The 25,451-nt window shown below is 39.8% G+C and overlaps 1 protein-coding gene across 1 annotated transcript; it reads right to left on the minus strand.

Annotated features, from left to right (window-relative positions):
* Nucleotides 1-17,333: 17,333 nt before the first annotated feature.
* Nucleotides 17,334-22,619, minus strand: LOC104723066 (bifunctional aspartokinase/homoserine dehydrogenase 2, chloroplastic). The gene is made up of 18 exons (XM_010441358.2): nt 22,352-22,619; nt 21,928-22,162; nt 21,434-21,814; nt 21,260-21,348; nt 20,870-21,173; nt 20,745-20,797; nt 20,449-20,657; nt 20,253-20,340; nt 20,047-20,160; nt 19,818-19,916; nt 19,518-19,712; nt 19,360-19,442; nt 18,776-19,001; nt 18,504-18,649; nt 18,265-18,400; nt 18,085-18,168; nt 17,912-18,004; nt 17,334-17,809 (listed from the first exon to the last, which is right to left on the minus strand). Exons 2-18 carry the CDS (start codon nt 22,145-22,147, stop codon nt 17,564-17,566), a joined length of 2,766 nt encoding a protein of 921 aa, XP_010439660.2. The 5' UTR covers nt 22,148-22,162; nt 22,352-22,619; the 3' UTR covers nt 17,334-17,563.
* Between the last annotated feature and the right edge of the window lie 2,832 nt (nt 22,620-25,451).

Here is a 25,451-nt window from a genome sequence, read left to right on the forward strand (position 1 = left end):
TTTTTCATGCCATGCTTGATCATGTTTCTCTAGCTAGAGCTAGGTTTGGAAGTGTTTGAGTATCTTCTGTCAAGATATTGGATTAGCTAAGAAGTGATGTTCATTGTAGAGGGATAGTTTGCTTGTGGCATGTTAAACACTCTATAGACTAGGATACTCCACCGACATCAATTACCCCCATCCTTAGGACTTCTTTCTTTCTAATTTTTATTGCATTCCTGAGACTGTTTCGATTCTTGTTGTTTAGTTCATGCTTAGACTCGTTTCTGTTTCATTAATTTTCGCTTCTTGTGATGCATTCTCGTTTCTAGTCCTCTAGCTCATTTTCGTTTTGCATTCTAATCATCCTAGGATTGTTAGATAAAAACACTCTCTTTGGATTGGCTTAACTTATGATACTGTGATTGCATCTCAATTGTTAGTAAAGTTTCCCAACTGGATTGACACCTTAAGTATTACAACTGCATAAGGTTAATTGAATCTGCTAGGATAGACACACAAAAATCCTAGTATTATTAACCTAATAATAGACGTGACCTTTCGTTTTCCTATTAATTTTCCTTTATATAGACCTAATTCATAGGTCTTACTCTCTTCCATCTCATTATTCGTTTCTATTGTTTCTCTTTATATTCTACTAAATCACATATCTGTCTATCTATTACACCTTCCTATCGATATGGAAGTTGTTCCTCACATCGATGTACAGTTTTTTAGAGATGTCGAAGCGATCATTTGCGCTACTGATCGGGAGAATATTCCGGTTCTAAACCCTGGTGTTGGTATCTATGTTGACAAAACCACTGTTACGTGGTTCAAGTTCCTTCACGTTATCTCTATCGCGATTGGAGGAATACTTCAACACAACTGGCACCAGGCGTGGCCGACGTACTGATTGATTCCCTTCCATTTTAAGAGACGATGGTTTATCCTCCTCGCGGTAATATCACTAAAACAAACCACCATATTAATATTATTCTATACTCTTATTATTTCTTTCCTTTAATTGTAGCATAAATACACGTGGGATGCAAAGCATACTCTAACAGTCTGGACGCAGTTTAATTTGGTGGCTAGAACATTATTTAGAGCCCAGATGTGTGTGCTCAAGAGGAAATGGGCGAGTGGTGGCGATAAACCCGACATGTTGACTAGCATAGTTTAGAATGATTTGGTCAATATGTGTGAAGAATTTGGCCTAGATGATGTCAGTTTTAAAAGGTGATTTCCATTGTACTGTCGTGTCGTCTTCTATATTTCTTTTTGTTTTAACTTCATCTTAATAGAAATCAGCTGTTAATACAATATCTCATCCATCATGGAGTTATAACTCAAGCATATTGTACAATAACTCAGCCATGATTAATAATAACTCAGACATCCCTTAAATTAGAATAACTAAATAACCGACCAAACCAAATCGAACCGAACAAATAATAATAGTGATATTCATATTTCCATTCTAAATTTATATTTTGAGTTATAATAATTTAAAGGGATTCTAATTTAAATTTACAAATATCTCATAACTTAGTTGTTTAAGTCAAAATTTGTGATTTTTAGATATATCTCATATCTTATAATTTTGAGTTATAATATTATTTTTTATTTCTTTTATTTTAAATTTGTATTCAAATTTTTTAATTATTTTGAATTATATATTGTGAGAAAAGCTGACTTTATGAATTTATTATGTGTGTGGATTTGAGCAGGCACAGAATTAGTGATTGTTCGCGTTTCCCCAACAACACTTTTTGTAATATGGATCAAAGTTGACAGAACGAAAGACCAAGGAGAAAAAGAATTACAATGTGTTTTCATATTATTGAGAATATCGTAAGCGATAACTCATCCGTCATAAATTATAACTTAGTCAACCCTCAAATTAGAAAACTAAATAACCGAACCGACCAAACCTAACCAAACCGAAACAAAAATCCCAATTTGGTATTATTTTCGGTTATATTCGGCTTTCTTTCGGTTATATTAGGTTAATCTACCTAATTACAATATATTTTGGGTTATTTATGGTTATATATTAATCTAACCGGCCCATAACCGGAAATAACCGAAAAGTAATTTAAAAAATTTTAAAAATTTGAAATGGTTATCATATTAGTATATCCAAATTACCACCTTAAACCAAACACAATATAACCAAAACCACACTGTTAAATTAAAACCCATAATGTTGGAAATATGAACCTTACACCCCAAACCCTAACCCTAACCCCTAAGTGTCATGTTTTGAATGTTTTACATATTTTGATCAGAACGTGTAAAAATCACTCTTTATCTATAATTATTAATTTTTATTGGTTATAATAATAGTAATATACATATTTCCATTCTAAATTTAAATTTTGAGTTATAAAAAATTTAATTTACAAATATCTCATAAGTCACCTGTTTATGTCGATAACTCAGCCATATAGTCAACTGTTTCGAATTTTTTTATTAAAAAAATTTCAAAAATTTGAATTTTGAATTCCTTTTTAATAATAAATCGTTAAAAATGTATTTATTACGCGTGTGGATGATAACAAAAAACATAATGATAGTTTGCGTCTCCCCAACAACACTTTTTGTATTCTCGAGAAGGTATATAATAAATTAATATGGTTGTTGCATAACTCAGTTATAACACCATTAATATGGCTGTTGCATAACTCAGCCGTAACATCAATGTTAATTTAATATACTACCCTAAGTCAGTCGTGTAAAGTACATAACTCAGTCGTCACGTATATTATTGTTAAACGACGTCGCTCGATTTATTGTTTTAGTATAAATGATGGGATTGTAGTGATTTTGTGCTTTAGTAATCGAGTGAAGATGATGGCTCAGAGAGATATCTACGGCGGCAACTCCAGGGCTGATGAGAAAACTGCTTCTGAAGCACTAACTGAGGTACATCTCTGGACCATCTGAAATCTCAAAGCATTGTCGTAATATTGTGTTTGTGGTAATGTAGATGAAAATGAAAATTAGGTACGGCAAAATCCGGAGGCGGGACAAGGGCGTTCCAGTCGGGTGTAATTGCGGTGCAGTGGTTCTCGTTGCCACTTCTAATAATCCTAGCACGAGAAGAGAACTTTATTTCAGTTGTGCGTATGAAATCACAAATGTAAAGATTTCTGTACTCTTATTTTTGTGTTCTGCATCTTGATTTTTTTTTATATTGTAATATGAGTTATGTACTATTTGTAAGGGTCCCGGTCAAGGCTGCGGTTTCAGGAGGTGGTGGACTGATGCATTGCGCGACGAGATTGCCAATATTAAGGAGGAGAAGAATGAGATGAAGCAGGACTTGGATGCAGCCAAGAAGCACATTGAGACTCAAGAAGAAATTATCTTGAATATGGAAAATAAATATGACGCGCTAGCAAAGAAGTTTGAGAGCTTGAACAAGTATCTGTGAGATTAGTCAAGCTCCGTTATTTTCTTTTCCTTTTTTTTATTGGAAATGGTATGAACTTTCTATGTAGTGGTGTTTTATCAATTTCTTTTAATAACTCAGCCATAACTTTACTATAACTCAGCCAAAACATTTGATAACTCAGCCAACCCTCAAATTAGAAGACTAAATAACCGAACCGACCAAACCTAACCGAACCAAAAAATAAATATTCCCAATTTGGTATTATTTTCGGTTATTTTTGGTTATATTCGGCTTCCTTTCTGTTATATTAGGTTAATCTACCTAATTACAATATATTTTGGGTTATTTATGGTTATATATTAATCTAACCGGCCCATAACTGGAAATAACCGAAAAGTAATTTTACAAATTTTAAAAATTTGAAATGGTTATCATATTAGTATATCCAAATTACCACCTTAAACCAAACACAATATAACCAAAACCAAACTGTTAAATTAAAACCCATAATGTTGGAAATATGAACCCTACACCCCAAACCCTAACCCTAACCCTAACCCTAACCCTAACTCCTAAATGTCACGTTTTGAATATTTGACACATTTTGATCTGAATGTGTAAAAATCACTCTTCGTCTATAATTATTACTTTTTATTGGTTATAATGATTGTAATATTCATTTTTCAATTCTAAATTAAAATTTTGAGTTATAATAATTTTAATTTACAAATATTTCATAAGTCAGCCGTTTATGTCGATAACTCAGCCATACCAGTCAATTGTTGGGATTTTTTTTTTTATTCGAAATTCTAATTCAAAATTTTTAATTAATATGAATAATATATTGTGAGAAAAGGTGACTTTATGTATTTATTATGTGTGGATCTGAGCAGGCACAGAATTAGAGATTGTTCGCGATTTCTCAACAACACTTTTTGTGATATCGAGAGACGTTTTCATTAGATAATTTACAAGGAATCTGACAGAACGAAAGACCCAGGAAAGAAAGAAGAATATGTTTTCATATCTCATAACTCAGCCGTACGAAGTACATAATTCAACCGTAATTCATAATTCAGCCGTGTGAATTATATAACTCAGCCGTAACTTAACCGTAAATCAGCCATAACTTTGAAAATAGACAAATCAATGTTTTACATATCCAAGTACAATTCCTACCGAAAGAAATCCAAATGTTTTACATATCCAAGTACAATTCCTAACAACACATAAACAAGCAGATCAGAGAAATCTCCGGCTTAGATAAGCCATGGTCATGCACTTACCATTGCCAAGAAGTTTCTGAACCTTAAACAAGCAAGAATACGCTCCTAGAGAGCTCCTACAACCATCTCAGCTACAGAGCTCTACAGGAAACGCCTCCAATTATCAGAAATCACCAAGAACACTCAAAAACACTTAGGGAACTTTTTCTCTCTTTTCTTTTCTCTCAAAAACGGCCAAACTCGCCGAATGAGACAAAACTCGAGTTTAAGGGTTTTCCTAACCCAAAACGCAGCGTTTAACTTAAACTCGTCTGCAGAAAACCAACCTTGCATTGACCGATGCACATAGTGCATCGACCGATGCAACCCCTAAACCGAGATTTCGGTTTGCGGATGTTACAATTCTCCCCCACCAACAAAGCTTCATCCTCGAATCTCGAACATCCATCAGCCAAGGACTCCTGTGCGACCGTTTCCATGGCCCGCACTCCTCCGACCGATCTACGGAAGGTCACCTCTAGGCGATAGACTCACGCTCCAGGCATTATTTGCTCTCGACTTTTGGACTTTCCTTTACTCATAGGCCTAAACCTTGAGTTTTTATTGGCTCTTCATCAGACCTAAGTCTGCATGCCATAATATTGGCTCCTCATCGGGCCTAAGCCTGCATGCCATATATAAAAGGAAGTCCAATATTCGTCTCTCGGGTTGCCACCATACAGCGCGTCCCCGGATCGTCATCCAAAATCGATATACCAACCATATTCCCAAGCCACTAAGTCTCCGAATATGGTAGTACTAGGAGAACTAAAGTCCCCCAAGAGTCACGAGCAAACAATTCTGAACACGTCTGAGTCCTATCCCTATCCAGGTATTCTTCCCGTGGCTCACGTAAAACATCACAATGTCCTACCAACCACATATCCCCTCAATGGAATACCTCATGACCGCACAAGGATCATATACATGCCACAAGGTCCAAACAAATGTCCTAAATAGGACCGCCACCAAGGCCAAACAAATTGTCCTAAACAGGATCGCCACCAAGGCGAAACAAATTGTCCTAAACAGGACCGCCACAAAGGCCAAATAAATGTCCTCAACAGGACCGCCACCAAGGCCAAACAAATGTCCTAAACAGGACCGCCACCAAGGCCACTCGTCCCGAAGGACCATCACAAAGACCACTTGTCCCGAAGGACTGCCTAAACAGGCAACATTGGCTAAAAGCCAGCCACAAAGGCCACACATCTGGCTAAACAGCCCGCCACAAAGGCCACACATCTGGCTAAACAGCCCGCCACAAAGGCCACACATCTGGCTAAACAGCCCGCCACAAAGGCCACACAACTGGCTAAACAGCCAGCCACAAAGGCCACACAATGACTCAAAAGACTGCCACACACGGGCACAATGACTCAAAAGTCTGCCACTAAGGCTACACAAGCCCCTCCAAGGCTCTACACCACTAAAATGGACAAATTCTAACCCACATAAAACTTTCCATTTTTAGAACTTTCCACTTCTGAAAACTTTCCACTTTTAGAAATTTCTATTTCAGGAAACTTCCCTCAAACCACCGCCTCACGGAAATTTTGTACCCCGAACACCACATCATATTGTTACTTAGTCGCACAACCAACCACCCCTAAGCGACCAAGTAAACAAGATAGATGGGCTGGAATACTCCATTCCCGCTCCAGCCACGGACTACAACTGGGACCAGGCTAGACAACTTCAAGTCGCGACCTGCTTCTCGAACCACTTCTTGAACTTTGCCTTCATCCTCGCCTCTGGCTCCCAAGTCTGCTCCTCAACACCATCACAGTCCCATAGGACTCTCATCAAAGGAATCTTCTTCTTGTGAAGTTCTTTGATCCTCCTCTCGAGAACCCTCACTGGTCTCGCCTCCGAAGTCATGTTAGGCTGAAGATCCTCAGGAATCTTAGCTAACAACTGATCATCCTCACGGAGACACTTCCGCAACATAGAAACATGGAAAACCTTGTGGAACGCATGCATAACCTCAGGCAACTCCAGCCTATATGCAACTGGTCCCACCCGCTCAATCACTCTGAACGGTCCCATATACGTCGGACTCAACTTAGTCTCAGTCAATGACCTGTTCGGACCCTGCAACATGGTCATCTTGAGGTACACTCTGTCTCCTACCTGAAACTCAAGATCTCTCCTCCTCCTATCGGCATAACTCCTCTGCCGATCCTAAGCTTCCTTCATGTTCAGCTTGAGAACCCGAATCTTCTCTGAGGTCTCCTGAACAAAATCTGCCCCGTAAATACTCCTCTCCCCCACCTGAGTCCAGCATAACGGTGTACGACACGGCCTCCCATACAAAGCCTCATAAGGAGCCATCCCAATACTCACCTGGTAACTGTTGTTGTAAGCAAACTCTAATAAGCTCAAGTGATTTGCACAATGGCCTCCCCAATCCAACACACACAACCTCAGCAAATCCTCCAGCGTTTGGATTGTCCTCTCTGACTGTCCATCTGTCCGGGGATGATAAGATGTACTCATATGCACCTTTGTGCCCATCTCTGCCTGAAACGCTCTCCAGAATACCAAAGTGAACTTAGAATCTCTATCAGACATAATGCTCGCTGGCACCCCGTATATCCTGACTATCTCCTTCACATACTTCTTATCCAAGACCGCTGCTCCATCAGTCTTCTTAATGGCCAGAAAATGTGCCGACTTAGTCAACCGGTCCACAATGACCCAAATAGCATCAAACGTCCTGGACACTAGCAAACCCACCATGAAGTCCATAGTAATCATATCCCACTTTCACTCTGGAATGGGAAGACTCTTCAGTAACCCGCCTGGAACCTGATGCGCAGCCTTCACTAGCTGACACACATTGCACCTCGCGACCCAACCAGCTAGATCCTTTTTCATCTCGACCCAGTGATAGTACCTCTTGAGATCACTGTACATCTTAGTCGCTCCTGGATGAATAGAAAACTTGCTCGCATGAGCCTCTCTCAGGATCTCCTGCCTCAACTCCTCATCCTTAGGCACACAAACCCGACCGTGCACCAAGAATGTACCATTATCTGAGACCTGATACTCTGAATCAACATCTTTTGAGGCATTCACCAGCCCCAAATCCTTCTCCTGAGCCAACCGCATTCTGCTCAGAAGATCTGCTCTATCAACCGCCTCCAAACCCAACAGTTCCTGAGAAACAGCACACAAACTCAAAGCACCGATCTCTCCTACCAGCGACTCCATCTCCTGCTCCTGAGCCGAAGCTACACTATTCCGGCTCAGAGCATCTGCAACCAAGTTAGCCTTACCAGGGTGGTAGGCTATCTCCAAATCATAATCCGCCACCAGCTCCATCTACCGCCTCTGCCTCAAGTTCACCTCGGGCTGAGTGAATATATACTTCAGGCTCTTATGATCTGTAAACACATATACCTTTGCACCATAAAGATAAGATCTCCAAATCTTCAGGGCAAAAACTACAGCACTCATCTCCAAATCATGAGTGGGATAGTTGCCCTCATGCTTCTGCAACTGCCGCGAAGCGTAGGCAATCACCTTCCCATGTTGCATCAACACACATCCCAAACCAACTCTAGATGCATCTGTATAAACCACATAGGGTTCTCCTTGCTCAGGCAAAGCCAACACTGGTGCAGTAGTCAACATCTTCTTAAGGCTTGAAAAGCCCTCCTCATACTCCTGTGACCAAACAAAAGGAACATACTTCCCTGTCAACTTAGTCATAGGACGTGCTATGCTCGCAAAACCTTGCACAAATCTCCTGTAGTAAACTGCCAACCCAAGAAAACTCCTGATCTCCGTGGCATTTTGCGGTCTAGACCAATCTCTGATAGCTTGGATCTTCTCCGGATCTATAGAAATCCCATCTGCAGACACAATATGACCCAGAAAACCCATCTCCCGCTGCCAGAAACTACACTTGCTCAGCTTAGCAAACAACTTCTGCTCACGTAGCTTCTCTAGAACTACTCTCAAATGCATTGCATGCTCCTCAGGACTCTTAGAGTAAACCAGGATATCGTCGATGAAAATGATGACAGACACGTCTAGAAACTCCAGAAACACGCTGTTCATCAATCTCATAAACGCTACTGGTGCGTTAGTCAACCCGAAAGGCATCACCACGAACTCATAATGCCCATACCTCATCCTGAATGCAGTCTTTCTCACATCTGCCTCATCTATCGGGATCTGATGATAACCCGACGTCAGATCTATCCTGGAGAACCAAGTAGCACCTCTCAACTAATCCAACAACTCATCGATCCTAGGAAGCGGGTACTTATTCTTTACAGTGACCCAGTTCAAACCCCGGTAATCAATATACAACCGGAAACTCCCATCCTTCTTCTTGACAAACAACACTGGCGCTCCCCACGGTAATACACTAGGACGGATGAATCCCTTACTCAATAAATCCTCCAACTGCTTCTTCAGCTCTGCCATCTCTGCTGGAGCCATTCTGTAAGGAGCCTTGGATAACGGCGTCGTCCCCGGTTCCAGTTCAATCGTGAAAGGATCAGACTAAAACACATCCTCAAATTCCTCAACAACCTGAATACCGCTAACCGTATACTTCCCCATTGACTCTGGCATTGATATAGTAACCAAATAAGCCTCACGGCCCTTCTCGATCATCTTCCCAGCCTGAATGGCTGAGATCACGAGACTCAACGAAGTCGGTTTAATACCCTGAAAAACCAACTTCCCTCCTGCACGCTCAAACTCCACTCTACCCCGATGGCAATCCAAATGCACCATATGTCGGTACAACCAATCCATCCCGAGAATAACATCATACAACTCCACAGGACTGATAAGCAAATCCGCTGGCCACGACTCTCCTGCAAATTGAATATCAATACCCCTCGCCCGTCCAATAACTCTCAGGAACTTGCCTCCCGCAACTCTGACAACTCCTGTATGCTCAACGGGATCCCCTCTGATTTTTCGCGCTTTCTGCACACTCTAGAGTAAAGAAGCTATGAGAAGCTCCAAAATCAAACATAATGTGGGACTTAAACCCGCCCACCAACAAGGTACCTACACAAACCTCATGTGTTGAGAAACTAACACTTTTATCACAGGAAAAAACATAAAATCTGAACCTACTGAAATTCACAAAGTTTAAGTACCAGAAATTATACTTGTGATTGCCCCAGCACTGGTTCCACCAGTCTCTGCAGTCGTGTAAACCCGCGGCGCCTGCTCAATCCAAGCCCCCGGCTGCCCTCCCGGCTGCCCTCCCGGCTGCCCTCCCGGCTGCACCTGCTGCAACGCTGCCACTGCCACCGGCTGCAACTTATGACACAAGGGCGTGATGTGCCCTGGCTCTCTGCAATGTTATCATACACGAGCCGCTGCCGTCGGAGCACTCCTCTTGGGACAGCTAGCAATCATGTGATCCTTGCTCCCACAACCGAAGCAACTCGCACCAATCGGCCTCTGCATAGCCTCCCACCTCCTCTTGGTTCCCTGCGCAGGCTTGCCGCCCTTGCTAGAACCTCCATGATGTTGAGCCTTACTTGGCTGAACTGCTGGACTAACCGTCACTGACTGTGCTCGGATATCCTCCTCAATCTCTGCCACCATTTTAACCAGCTCTGTACGTGTAGCATAGCTCCGCCCTCTACAGTGAACCCTCAAATCGTCACGTAAGGCCCTCCAAAACCTCCTGATCTAAGCCTCCTCAGACTCCATAGCCTGACCCCCATAAGATAGAAGTCGACTGAATTCCAAGTCCAGCTCCCGCATTGACCATGTCCCCTAAGATAACAGATGGAACTGCACCTCCAACCTGTCCAATGCCTCTCTCGAAAAATACTTGCGGTTGAACTCCCCTATGAAGTCAGCCCAAGTCATCTCCCTCTGCATTCTCCTAGCAGCCACTGATCTCCACCACACCTGAGCATCACCCAACAAGTGGTGGACCCCTATGTCCACCCAAAACTCCTCAGGACATCTCAGAGTCTGGAAATTACGTTCCACACTCACTCTCCACGCATCTGCAGTAGTAGGATCTGTACCACCCGAAAACCGCGCAGAATCGATGCCACGCATCTCCTTGAGCATAGAAAAATAACAGCTATGTCCTCCCACATCCGCAGCCACTGGTTGCCGCTCTACCGCCACCACTGGTGGCACTACCTGAGCCTGAGCCGGTGCCACCGCCGGTATCCGCTCCAACAACTGTGCTAACAGGCCCGCAAGATCAACACCAGGGACTCCACCTGCTGGGACTCCCACACCAGGAACCCTAGCATCTCCGACTACTGGAGCATCACCGCCCCCTCCGGCCACACTAGTGGAGTCCCCCTGTACACCCTGCGCCTCGCCAACACCCTCAGTTGTCACACTCTGGTCCGCAGTCTCACTAATCGCTGGGACTCTACCCCTACCACGACCACATCCATGTCCACGACCATGTCCGCATCCTCGACCACGACCAGCAACAGCACCCCCTCTAACCATCTGCACTACCATGAACAGAAGGCTAAGCACACAATTAACATAACACAAAAACATAAACTCACCGTGGAATCACACTGTAGGCTCGAAGAGGATGTTCTAGGACTCACAGCCACACATAATTGACTAACTCACATAATCAATCAAGACATGCAATCCCAAACATCTACAACACAAAGCCTAGTGAACCCAAACCTAGAACCGTAAGGGCTCTGATACCAAACTGAAACGACCCGACCCGTTTTTTTTATTAATAATAAATAATAAATAATAACAATATAATAAATAAACTACAATTAGTGGTCCCATACCCACTAGCCATCTAACCACAATCACAACCAACTGGGGAAAAAAAACAAATACCAATATCCAATAATAATCTAATAATTATAACATAAACAATTTCCAAAAATCAACCAACAGGAATCATAGAACCAGCAACCTAGCAATGTTTCTAATGACCCAGCTCTAGCAACCTAGCAATGCCAGACAACAACCAATCGAGTCCCTAGAACATCCTCCTCTTCATTGTCTTGATTCCACGATCACACTTTGCCTTTACCTGCACCACAAACACATATTGCAATGCATGAGTATTCAATAAACACTCAGTAAGGCAATCCTCCCATCTAATGGGCTATACAAACAAGCAATAGAGACATCTCTAACCATCAACCAACAATCAACAATCAACAATAACAAACCAGGACTCTGCATTGACCGACACCAAACATGCATCGACCGACACCAGTTGGGGTTGCGTCGACCGACGCATGATATGCATTGACCGATGCAAGGTTCACTTGCATCAACCGATACTCCCTATGCATCGACCGATGCATACTCGACATAGCACGAAAACCCTAAGGTTTTACGCGTTGTCCTCGCACTTGCATCGACCGACGCACAAAGTGCATCGACCGATGCACATGCCGAGCATCGTTTTTCCCCAAAGCTTCTCGTCGGATCTTCGTTCCTACAACCACAAAACTCGATCCCAAGCCACAAGAAAGCTTCCTAACGTCCCAAATAACATTCTAACAAGCCTAACAACAGATAAACAAGCAGATCAGAGAAATCTCCAGCTTAGATAAGCCATGGTCAGGCACTTACCTTTGACAAGAATTTTCTGAACCTTAAACAAGCAAGAACACGCTCCTAAGAAGCTCCTACAACGATCTCTGCTACAGATCTCTACAGGAACACGCCACCCAGTGATCGCCTCCAGTTTGTGGAATAATATACAGGTGATCCACATCTTCTATCCACTTCAAATTAGTCGGTTCATCATGTGGAATCAAACCATTAACTAACTCTTCATAACTGTTGTCTTTGAATTTAAACAATTTGGGTTTTATCTTGAACTGAGCATAGTCACGAACCATCGTAGTGGTGAACCACAGGTCTATAAACGCAATGTGTTTGTTGTGGAATGGGGAGGGATCTCATTTGTACCTAACCCTGAGGAGTCTCATATACCCGCCCATGTGCTGTAAAACAGAAAACTGAGTAGTAAACAACAACTCAGCCATAATGTAAGATAAGTCAGCCGTAAACAATAACAACTCAGCCATTATGTATTATAACTCAGCCGTAAACATAATAACTCAGACATCAAGTATTATAGCTCAGCCGTAAAGAATAATAACTTACTTCATCAGACAGCCACCCATAGTGCCTGTCCTTCACTACTGGTTTGTTCTTTCTTACGGTGGTGAGAGTCCTATAGAATTCAATATCGAGTGGTGCCTTGCCTAATGGTTGATTCCTAACAAACAAATAAACACAGGTTAATATAATGTTAACAACATTTGTGATTAACAAGGGTCTAAAGGGTCATACTCGGCTGTCTTTAGGTACTCCAAAAGTTTCTGCAACTTGACCGGATCAACCGGTGCCAGAGGATCATATATTCCAGCTCTAGGTACACAGTTCTTCCTGATCCACGTCACTCCGTTGTCTCCAATATAAGGAAAAATCCTTCCTGGATGATCTTGTTGTGTATTCAATGCACTCCCATCGGGGGACAGCTTAACACTATCCAGCAATATAGCTTTAATTCTATCAAGCCTAATCTTTTCCTCAGCATCTTCCTCAGATTCAGGTTCAAGTAAGTTGTTTTCAGCAATAAACTGGTCTGTCAACTCACATACACTGCTGTCAGAAGCTTCTGCCTCATTCAAAACAGGACCTACAAATTGCAACGGCCTCACGACAGTAGGCTTAGTAGTCTTTCTACTTCTTTTCTTTTGCGGATTATCTCCAACCTCTTCGGCTTTTGCCTTCTTTTCCGCCAACTCTTTGGCCTTCTTTGTCGCTGCCAACTCAGCCTTCTTTGCCGCCGCCAACTCTTTGGCCTTCTTTGCCTCTGTTTCTTTGGACTTCTTTGCCTCTATTTCTTTGGCATTTTTCCTCGTGTAAGGCCGTTGTTTTGGTTTCGTAGCAGTTGGTTTCGTAGCAGCTGGAGACTTCTCAAGAAAATCAAGAGGATCATCTTTTTCAAACTCTTTATTCAGATTCTTACTGACCTCAGCCAAACCACTGTCATCTACCTGTATAACATAGCGAAGACAATTAAAGATAATGATAACTCAACCTAAACATTCTGGAAAATCAGCCATAAATTTAACATAAATCAGGCATTGCCGGAGGACTGTTGACAGAGTAGTTTTGTTGCATTTTTCCTGGAATGACTGGTGGACCTTTTGGTGTCTGTAGTTTTGCCTGAAGGTCCGGTGGTATCAGGTCCTTTATTTTGAAATTTGAAAACGCATCAGTCGTGTTTTGGCCAGTTTGCCCAACACCCATGGCAAGCACGTGATCTTTCATCTGTTTGAGATCACGCTCAAAAGATCCAAACCTGGTTCCAATTCTTTCATTCATCTTCTTTTCTATTCTATCTCCAATGTTCTTCTCCAGATCCAGAGGCATATTTGCAATGTTTGTATCAAGGGTGTCAAACCTTTAGTTTAAACTAGACACCAAGTCAACGAGAGTTCTAACCGACACATCTTCCCCAGCATCTTCCTCCTCACTAGCATACTGAAACAAATACACAAACTGTCGTAAACAAGCTAACGAAAGGTTACATAAAATATAAACTCACTATACACCATATCACTTACCTTTTTTCCTTTCTTCTTCCTCTCATGTGCAGCTCCTGATCCTTCACCAGATTCACCACGCTGACTGTTGGAAATTTCCACCTTATGGACTTTCCGCTTCTTTGCGGGAGGAGATTCAGACTCAACATCTGCTTTAGCTTTCTTTTTCTTTTTCTTCTTATCACTCCCCTTAACATCCCAAAAACCTTTAACAAACTTATCCATATGTATGTCTTCGATCAGGCGATCAATTGTTGGGTCGTCTTCTTGATCTGGCCACATATGAAATAGTTCGCTGCCATTTTCCTTCATAACCATTTTACTCACACGCAGCTGTAACATAAGAGATTATGAAACCCATCAGTAAGTTTTAACTTAGCCATCACTAAACCATAACTCAGCCATCACTAAACCATAATTCAGCCATCTTAGAACATAAATCAGCCATCATAGAACCATAACTCAGCCATAAAAGAACCATAACTTAGCTATCACTAAACCATAACTCAGCCATTACTATACTAAATAATAACTCAGTCATTACTAAACAATCACTCAACCACTAATAAACCATATCTCAGCCATCTTTTAAACAATAACTCAGTTAGTAACTATCATAACACAATCAAAACCTTACCTCACCAAGCACTTTGATCTCTTCAGCAATTACTGATTCCATCGTTGAACGTGTACGGTTTCCTTACCATTGAAGCAACGGTGTGGCACCATCTTCAGCTGATGCATTCCCAAACCGATCTCCAAAGAATTTGATGGACTCATACGCCCAAGCCTGTAACACGGGTGTAAACCCACTAAGGGTGTACATCTTTCCCGTAGGCCTCAACAACTTTATGCCATCAACAAGGGCTTCAAATGTTGACCGACCCCACGAATAAGTCTTCATTGCTTCATCATCAAAAACTCTTTTCGCACTTTCATATGAAATTCTAGAGTTATGATGCAAACCATAGAGTCCAATGGCTTGAAGAAGCAACAGCCCCAACCATTTACGAGGATCAGGGTTTAACCATTGCCGGCACACTTTTAGTCCTTCCCTGAGTTCATTTAATGATGGACCTTCTCCACCAGGCACTTTCAAAAGTCTGAAAAACTCTTTGTCTTCCTCTTCAAATTCGAACCGTTATGTAGGCATTGGGTCTATGTTTAACCCCGTCACATGAGCAAATTCATTCAACCCAAACCTGATAGGTTGACCACCGACGACAAACCAAAGCTCCTTCTTATGTACCCTTAAATGGTTACATAGTACGAAATGTACTATCTTACCAGACCACACGAATGGACTATCAACTAGCTTAGAGATAATTCCAATAGGTAGAGCCTTCGTTTTATCCCACGCATCATGTCCTATTGATTCCCTAATCACAGGGAAATCTGTCATCCTGAAATTGGTATTAATGAGTCTATCCTCTAGATTAGAGTTTCTTTCAGCGTAAATTCTTGGGGGTAATCCCTTGCTTGTTCTTCAGAAATAATCGCCATTGACATCTGATAAATAATATAATTCATAAGTAAATCATAATATAAATCAGCCATAACATAAAACAAACTCATACACAAAGCATAACATAACTCAGCCACAAATACATAATTCAGTCCTAAAGCACAAAATAACTCAGTCACCAATACAAAAATCAGCCGCAAAATAAAACAAACCGTAAATCAGCCATCGAATCGAATAGATCTAACAAATCAGCCATCGAATCGAATAGATCTAACAAATCAGCCGTAAACCATAAAATAACTCAGCCGCAACATAAAACAAACAGTAAATCAGCCATCGAATTGAATAGATCTAACAAATCAGCTTTCATTAACGACGGCGACAATCAGCCGTAAACCATCGATAAAAACCCACATTCAGCCAGAAAACTCGAAAAAAAACATTCGACACATACCGGAACACGACAAAGAGAGAGAGAGAGAGAGCGACGACGAAGACGAATACGACGAAGAGAGAGAGAGCGACGACGAAGAAAGAGAGTGCAACGACGAAGAGAGAACGAGCAAAGACGGCGAGAGATGACGGCGAGAGAGTGAACAATGACAAAGTATCGCCGGCGGTACTAGGGTTCGGTGATGAGAGACGACGAGAGAGAGTTTTTTTTGTTCGCGGTTTGTGAACATTGAAAACTGTTCACTTTCCCTTTCTTTGATATAAATAAGAAAAAGCAACTGTCGATCTGAAAAAAAACTGCTTAGTGACGTGTTAAATCATATCTAATGTGTATTTTAATTTGTTGATGTGTATTTTTTTTTTTTTTTCAAAATCGAAAAACTAAACCCAAAGAATATACAATTATACCCAAGACACTAAACATTTGAGCAATTTTTAAAAAATTGGTAAATATGAATAATAAGCCAACTTTTGGATAACATTTAAGTACTTTTTTCTTAATTAAATTGGAGAAATCTTTTTGTGGATTTATTCTGCACGTCCAGCTGTTGGGACGCTTTTTGTGGATTTATTCTGCACGTCCAGCTGTTGGGACGAGTCACCGTCTACTAGTTTTTTCCAACAAAGGCCTTACCAACTTGCTCCAGCGCAATTCCAACGAAACTTATAAAAAGAAGATAAGAAATTCTAATTGACCTCGACCACCGAAATAAAATAGATACTCCATATATTCCAAAGAAATACTTCGTTTTATTAAATGGTGAATTAGGTGAGTGACCAAAAAAAGAAACTAACAAATAATATAACCATTAATTTGAAAAAATTAGATATTTAGGAGTAAGAGTAAAGTAAATTACCTTTTTGAGTTTTATAGTTTAGGGGTAATGGTGGATGGGTGGCCAGCGGTGATGGTGTACAGTGGTCCAGTGGTGGTTCCGCGGTGATTCGACGGTGTTCTGACGTAGTCTAGCGTGGTCCGGCGGTGTTCCGACGTGGTCTGGTGGTTGTCTGGCGGTGGTCCGGCAAGAGTGGCCGATGAGGGTGGCCGACAAGTGGCTGTAGGTGATGGTTGCCAGAGCGGTGGTCGCCGGAGGTGGTAGTGGTGGCCGCCGGAAGTGGTTGTAGGAGATGGGGAATGTGGTTTTAGAAGGTGGGGTTGGTGGTGGTAGGGGTTAGGGATGATGGTGGTGGCAAGAATAATATAGTATATATTATAATTTATATAGTGCATATTAGCTTTTTATGGTTAGAATAGTTAGTTGTTGAATTATAGTTTTTTTGATGTATAAAACAAAAAAAAATTCACTAGTTGCTATTGTACATTACCACAAAAATTACAAAGACCAGCAAAAAGTTGTTGATTCGTAACTGATACTTTAAGCGCGAAAATAGATACCAAAACTGATAATTAATGTGGGGTTTTTTCCACCGGTTAGGACGGTGCACCCAGATAAGATGCGAGCCTTAGTATGTCGCTGAATATACCACCGGCCGTGACTTGAGCACCAGCTCCAGGTCCTCGGACAATAAGTGGATGATCCTTGTACCTTGTTGTTGTGAATGCTATTATGTTGTCTGAACCCGCCAGCTGCGCGAATGGATGTTCTTTCTTGTATCTCCGAAGTTCAACTGTTCCCTTCTGGTTAATTGCGTCCACCACACCAACATATCTCAGGACCTGAATCAAAGTTTTACATTATTGATAATATGACAAACGAGAATGATCTTTAGCCGGATATAAGATCATCAAATTGAACAAGTTTGTGGTGTAAGATCTTACCTCCCCGGAGTTCTCAGCATCGAGCCTTTCTTTTGCTAGGTCCCCGTCGTACAGTGGAAGCTTCTCCATGAATTCTTCAGCAGAAGCGCATCCCTGAAAGCAGATTAGGAAGAACATTAGATACAGAAGATGCTAATTTTAATGATAATGAAAGGTATATGTAGATCATTTACTTTTAGCGGTTCAGGGACGAGACTTCTAATAGGAAGATCCGCGAGGTCCAATTTCAGTCCAGATTCTCGAGCGAGGATTATCACCTACACAAACAGAGGAGTTTTGGTTTCAAGAGAGAGACTACCATCATTTGCAGAACTTTGCTGTGTCAGTTTGATACGTAAGAAGCAATAACGTACCTTCCTTGCAACATCAGTTCCAGATAAGTCATCTCTTGGATCAGGCTCAGTGAAACCTGCTTTCTTAGCTTCAGCGACAACCTCGCTGAAACTTCGGTCTCCAACAAAGTTGTTGAATAGGTAACTCAAAGTTCCACTGGAGAAAAAACAAAAACAACAAAATGCAAAGGAGAATCATCAAGAATAATACCAGAAAGGAACTCAGAGTCAAACTGTAGTGGAACTGTTAACTAACAGACCTACAAATGCCCTCTATGCGTAGTATCTTGTCTCCTGTCTCAAGGAGACCACGTAAAGTGCTGATAATTGGAAGACCAGCTCCAACAGTGGCTTCATAGAAGTAATGAGTATAAGATTTCCTTTGAAGATCTCTCAGTTTCAAGTACTGAGCACACACAAAAAAGAAACATCAGTGGAGTAAGAAACCAACACAGGACAGGAACATTTCCTAATGAGTTTCTCTAACGGATTCAAAAGAAGTATACTTGATGAGATGAGAAGAATATAACACCTGATCAAGGGGACCTGAGTTAGCCTTTTTATTTGGGGTAATGACGTGGATTCCCTTCCGTAACCAATCATAATAACGGCTCGCGATAACAGAGTCTGCTGTACAATCAACCAATACAGAGTTGGGGATAAAATGATTTCCATGCACTTGTTGAGTGAATTTATCCAAATTGGCCTCTGTTCCCTTCTCGTTTAGAAGTTCTCTCCATCTCGACAAATCAATACCACTGCAATAAACAACATAGGTACAAGTCATGTGGTATTAAAACAGAATGATCATCCGCAGTTTGGAATTGAGCTTAGTATTTGCCAGATAATGTCAGCTGTCCAAGATTAATGTTTACGTCATTACTACATCAACCGACAGATAAAACACACGATAACAATCAAGGGAGAGCCATGGCCACGTATGCGAAACAGGAAACTAAGTTAATCTTCTAGGATGCATAAGGATTCGGATCGAGAGTTTGGGATATTTTTCTCTCCAGAGAGAAGTAAAAATATGCTGTCATGCCATCAAGAATGGATCCGTATGTCCTACAACGTGTCAGAAACAAAGAACTGTACAGAATAAGTTATTCTTACATGTCACTTAATAGCATAGTCTTTGAACCAGTGATTCCCAAAACACGCAGATCAATGTTGAATTCTTGTTTGAGAACAGCAGCCTGGAAAACATAATTTAATGCTTAATCAGCTTCTTAAAGGATTTTGAAAATACTGAACATTATTATGAAGTTCACCTGGTCTCTCAGCTGGTCAAGTAATGTAGCACCTATTAAGCCCGGTCCTATAATTCCCATTGCTAATGTCGTTCTTGACAAGAAAAACCTCGAGTGCACAGCTCTTAATGCCTTAACGCTATCTTCACGTTTAATAACGACAGTAACATTGTACTCAGAACAGCCTTGAGATATAGCACGGACATTAATATTAGCCTGCCAGTGAGATACAAAAATAAGTACAAGGGTGCAATCAAGCAAAAATGTGTATGAGATGGATGATCCCTTATCACAATGGTTACAGTTTCAAGTAATAACGACCTTTGCCAAAGCACTGAAAAGTGTACAACTAACTCCAGGTGTACTAGCCATTTTCTGGCCAACTGCCGCTAAGATGCTACAGTTTGGTATAACCTCAATCTGAGAAAAAGAATTATACTATTGTTACTGAAACTGGCTAAGAAAAAATTATCAAATATATAAGGTTAATTAGAATACGCAGGAAAGAGCTGTGCTAGGATTAAAACAGAAATCAGAGAGATAGAGAGACCTGAGACAGACGTCCAGCTTGTAAAGCTTCACTAAATCTCGACCGCAGTGCCTCAGAAACAGCATTTACTTCCTTCTCAGGCACGGCAAAGCATACAGAATGCTCACTGCTAGCCTGGACAATGAATACATCAATGGCATAAGCCTCTGCCTCTCAAAATGAAGAAAATTGCGATAATGCTAAGGCAAGTGTTAAAATAAAGGCACCTGTGATATCATAATAACATTAGCTCCAACATCTTTTACACAGCCAAAAATGTCACTCGCAGTACCGGGTACCCCAGCCATTCCAGTACTGTCAGAATGAATTGGAAGAAGGAAGTCAACAGGGGAGGTACAAATGCCGCTTGTCAATTAAAAGAACAGAAATAAAACTCGAACAACAACGGCAAAGGTAACTTACCCTTCAACATTTATGAGAGCCAAATTGTCGATAGTTGCAAATCCTTTGACAGGAGTTGTCAGTTTAAGGTCATAATCATCTTCAGGAGGTTGACAGATTATTGTTCCCGGTGCAGAGAGATTGAAAATATTTCTTATCACAATCGGAATATTATATCGCATCACAGGAATGATGGTGCGAGGATGTAGAACATTTGCTCCAAAATAAGACTGCATGAAGTTAAATGTTTTGATCAAAAATTTGTACTTGGCATGATGAAACTCCCGAATATAGGATAACAAGAACGCTAAGTTTACCATTTCCCAGGCCTCTTGATAAGAAAGTGTCTGGAGTATTACTGCCTCATTAACTGCAGGCAAAACTTATTGTTAAAATTACATCCTAGAATATAAGGGATTAAAGGCAGAAGAATAGGACAGACCTTTGCGAGGGTCCGCACTGTATACACCATCAACATCTGTCCAGATTGTTACTTGACGAGCCCTCAGTAGAGCACCCATGATAGCTGCAGAGAAATCACTCCCATCTCTTTTCAAAGTTGTTGGAATATTTTGTGGAGTGCTAGCAATGAACCCAGTTGCAATAATAATTTTGGATGGATTTGAGGAGAACCACTTATCGAGCCTCTTCTCAGATTCACCAAAATCAGGATCGACCTGATTAGAGCTGGTGGGATTAACAATGAGCACGTCTCTAGTATCCATCCACTTGCAGTCAAGCCCAGTCTACAGTCCAAAAGAATAGAGAGATCACAAAGTGTACAGCCTCAATTGTGTCACATGAATGCAATCATCATACGCATCATTCAAACCTTTCTGACAACATATGATAGCATCTGAGCAGACCAAAGTTCTCCATGTCCCGCAACAAAATCTGAAAACGACTCTGATGCATGGCCAGCTGCAAATCAAAGATGTCAGTTTCTTCCTCTGGAATCAGACTTAAAGTAAACAGGAAACACAAATACGATTACTAATCACGCTACCTATGTAAATGGCACGAAGCATTGCTTTAAGATTACTAATATCATTATGCAAATGTGACAAGAAACTAGCGAGATCATCCCCATCGAGAAGGTCACGAGCCGTCAACCGATGCTTTTCCAGGACAGCTTCCAAGGCGGATAAATAAGAATCATCTCGTGATTGTGCCTTGCGGATTAAGTCATACATCATATCTGTGACCTTGGACATTGCAGAGACAACCACGAGTTTCCTTTCAGAATTATCATTGATTATAACCTCAGCTACATTTCTAATCCTCTGAGAGTTCCCAACACAAGTCCCACCAAACTTATGAACACTCCACATTTCACCCTTGGGAATCTGAACTTGATCCACTGATTTCTCAGTCGATACACCTGAAACTGCAACCAAATAGAGCAATCACTTTGACTACAATTCCAACACTCATAATCAGAAGGGAAAACAAAGAAGCTCATATTATATCAATCAATATGAAACAAAACAAAAAACTAACCAGTAGTAGCTGTAGCTGATAGATGAAAATCCGGAAGTTCACATCGAATCATACCGCCGCCGCCGCCACCAGTCGTCTGTCTAAACCTAGGCAATACAAGTCGCCGCCGGAGACAAGGAGGTTTCGGGACACTGACAAAGCATTGCGGCGGAAAACATCCAAATCTAATCGGAGTAGTATTCGGCGGAGAAACAGTAAACGACGGCTTCAGAGTCGCCATGTTTATCGAATATACCTGCAACCAAAACCACAGAGTTACAAGCTTCCAACACACTGAACTCTGAAGAATCAAATCGAAACTCTTCAAAACTCAACGAATCAATCGACTAAAAATACCACTTAAGTCGGCTACAACAGTGAAGTGTTAAACCCTAAATTAGCTTTTCACAGAGAAATAATAATAAATAAAGAGAAGAAGACTAACAGTGATGATTTCCCGGCGGCGCGGCGGCGGAGAAAGGGAGAAATTAAATTTATAAAAAGGTGTACGGCTTTGGTTAGTGCGGCGAAATAGCGCGAGCGATTTGAAATGTAGTCAAAAAAAAAGGTTTCTAAGAATCTGAGAGACCTCACGAGTCCACCAGAGAGAGTGAAGGAAAGGAAGAATCTCCAAGAAGCGGCGGCTTCACGATTTTTGTCTATCAACAATAAACCGCCACGTGGCTATCTGCGTTAACGACGTCCAAGTAATTAATAATCACGTTTTTTATTTTGTCTTTTATTGTGTTTTGATTAAAGGCCTTTTTGGCCCATTCAAATTAATTTACAGTTTGGGCTTATAAAAGAAGCCTCATTTTATTTTATATAAGATGTCGATATCAAGTTTTGGATTTGTTTATTCAAAGAGATTAAGAAGTTTTCTTCTTTATTATTTCATTATTTGTTCTTATAAGGTGTTTGTTCATCCCGGAGTTTGTTGTCCTTGTATCTATCACCCAAAATTCTAAACTATATGTAATCGTTTACTAAGTTATTTATATATTTGCGATAGGAGTAGTTGACAATTAAATCGGATGGGTGAGCCAATTTGATGATTTCAATTTTCTAACTAGATGAGAGCATACTATTAAAAAAAAAAAATCTGAACGCAATGATCATGTCTAAGGGTCCGAATGATAACTGCGATTTTGGTTGTGCGGAGAAAGCGGTATTACAGTACGGTACAGTTCAACTGTGGTACGTGCGGGAGAAATATATTTGCGAGACAAGTGCGGTTTGTACAAAATAAGCGATACAGAATAATGTTTGATTGGTGAAAACAAAATTGCGGTTTTAGAATAAGCGGTATAAAATAATAAATAATTAATATAATTGTAAACTATTAATTGTTTTGTGTTAATGAAAAAATATTTCAAACCTTAAATACCAAAAATTATCTAAACTATTATGTAGATATATTTTATGCAAAACTAAAAACATTATTTGTAATTTATTAACATTTGTGCTATTTACACAAACATTAAATTTTTGCTATTTACACAAACATTAATTTGTGCTATTTACACAAACATTTGTGCTATTTACAAAAAGATATATCTTATATATATCTATATATTTGATCTCTTAAAATAATATTTCTATTAATAAATTAGTAACAGTTTTGTAAAATTTATTTTAAAATAAAAATATATAACTAAGTTGGTTTTGTACACAAATTTTTATTATAATAAAATATTATTAGTGCCTTATTATAATAAAATATTATATGCACTAATAATATTTATCTTATATAGTATATGGTCAAACATACAATATATCTATATATTCTCTCGTACATGTGATTTCTGGAGAGATAGGGGGTGTAACAGATATCCACGGGCTAATTATTATTCTTTTGTATATTAAATTTTAATTAAAAAATATAACAATTATTGTCCAATGGATACTAACTGCGGTTTTATCAAAAACCGCTGGATATATATTAGATGAAATTCTGATTTGCAGTCCTGTGTAATACCAACTCTTAAAATCCGCAAAACTAAAAAACGCCTTCCTTTTTGAAAACTGCAAACTGTTAAAAAAATTGTTGAATGGTGAATATAAAGTGGTTTTCACTTTATTCTTCTCAAATCCGCTTTGGGAATGTCTCCAATCAGGCTTAAGTCTATGCATTGTATATGAAATGTTGACAAAATAAATATATTTTTTTATTATCATTAAGTAAGTTTACTTTAATATCATAAAAAAATATCTAAATACAAGGATTAAGATTATAATAATCAAAACCCTGTTTTAAAAATCCCTGCCTAGCACCGATTACGCCTCGTAAAATCGCTAGGTCAACCCTCTCTGCCTCGATTAATGAATAATCCCTGCCTAGTATCGATTATCCGTTTATACCGTCTAATATGATTAATTCCCGCTTAATTTTGTATATACCAATTATTTTTGGAACCAAATATAAATCAAATATATATTTTTTGTTATTTAAACATTTAAATTAAGAGTTTATGATGTTTTACAATAACTAATGTACAAACTTTTAATTAAAATCATAAATTTTTTTCTTAAAATTACGTTTTTATGTGTTTACCGTAGTTTTAAAGACAACACTATAACTTTATATTTTATTTGGTATTTTTCTTTTCACATAAACAGAATTATACATATATTTAGTAATATATATTTTTAATTTACTATTAATTTAATAAAATAATCCTAAAACTAGTCCCCAATTAATCCCAATCTAATTTCCGATTTTTTTTGCTAGGCGTTAGGCCTACCATAATCGTCCGACTAGCGCCTAGCGATTTTTAAAAAAAGAAATCAAAAGTGGTGTGTGTTAGTTAATTTATAATTTCAACTGCCAAATTGATAATATCTTTGGTTTTCTGTCACCATCCATAGGTCTCGTGAATGACCCACATGAACCAGCATGGATGATGTATTGATGTTGATGATGATACAAACTCGATGCACTTTTTAGTCTTTATACGTTACTTAATTCATATTCTTTAATTTTAATACAAGTAAATGTAGAATTATGTGTGAGTTTTAGCTTTTTGAGTTATAATAGTATTTTTCTTTTTTTCTGTATGGATTGTTACAAACAAAACATATAGAATATATATATATATAGTTTGTTATACTAAGTGGTAAACCTTCATTTTGACCCCCGTTGAACGAGTACTACTACTAGCTGGAAATAATAATTAAGGAAGGCGAAACAAAATACTTTTCTTAAGATTACTAAAGATAGGCGAGTTTACAAATTATTCCGATATAAGCCGGTCAGCTAATTACAGAATTGTATACTCTTGACTATTAAACTTAGAGTTAGAACCGAATTGTTTTCTGACTCTTGTTCCCAGGTTACTTGATGTTCTTCTGTACGTCTTTTCCTCGGTATTTATAGTTGATGGGACGTTTCATCTTTATGCCTTGGGATCGATGTGGTATCGCTTCAAAGCTTTAGTCGATGATTACCTTTTTGCAGGCTGTCGCTTATTGGGCTGTCCGTATTTATTGGGCCTTCTAGAAGCTTTGCCGGCCGAGTAAGGATGATTTGGTCGGTCAACGTTCCT

Source organism: Camelina sativa, chromosome 11, assembly GCF_030686135.1.
Source record: "Camelina sativa cultivar CO46 ecotype springtype chromosome 11, ASM3068613v1".
NCBI lineage: Eukaryota > Viridiplantae > Streptophyta > Magnoliopsida > Brassicales > Brassicaceae > Camelina > Camelina sativa.

What these genes read in the sequence shown, in the direction of transcription:
- LOC104723066 (XM_010441358.2), bottom strand. Translation starts at nt 22,147, where the DNA reads ATGGCGACTCTGAAGCCGTCGTTTACTGTTTCTCCGCCGAATACTACT. An exon ending in ATCAAGAGGCCTGGGAAATG is followed by an intron (nt 20,658 to 20,744) that starts GTAAACTTAGCG and finishes AACTTCATGCAG; the next exon opens with TCTTATTTTGGAGCAAATGT. An exon ending in GAACTGATGTTGCAAGGAAG is followed by an intron (nt 18,169 to 18,264) that starts GTACGTTATTGC and finishes CTGTTTGTGTAG; the next exon opens with GTGATAATCCTCGCTCGAGA.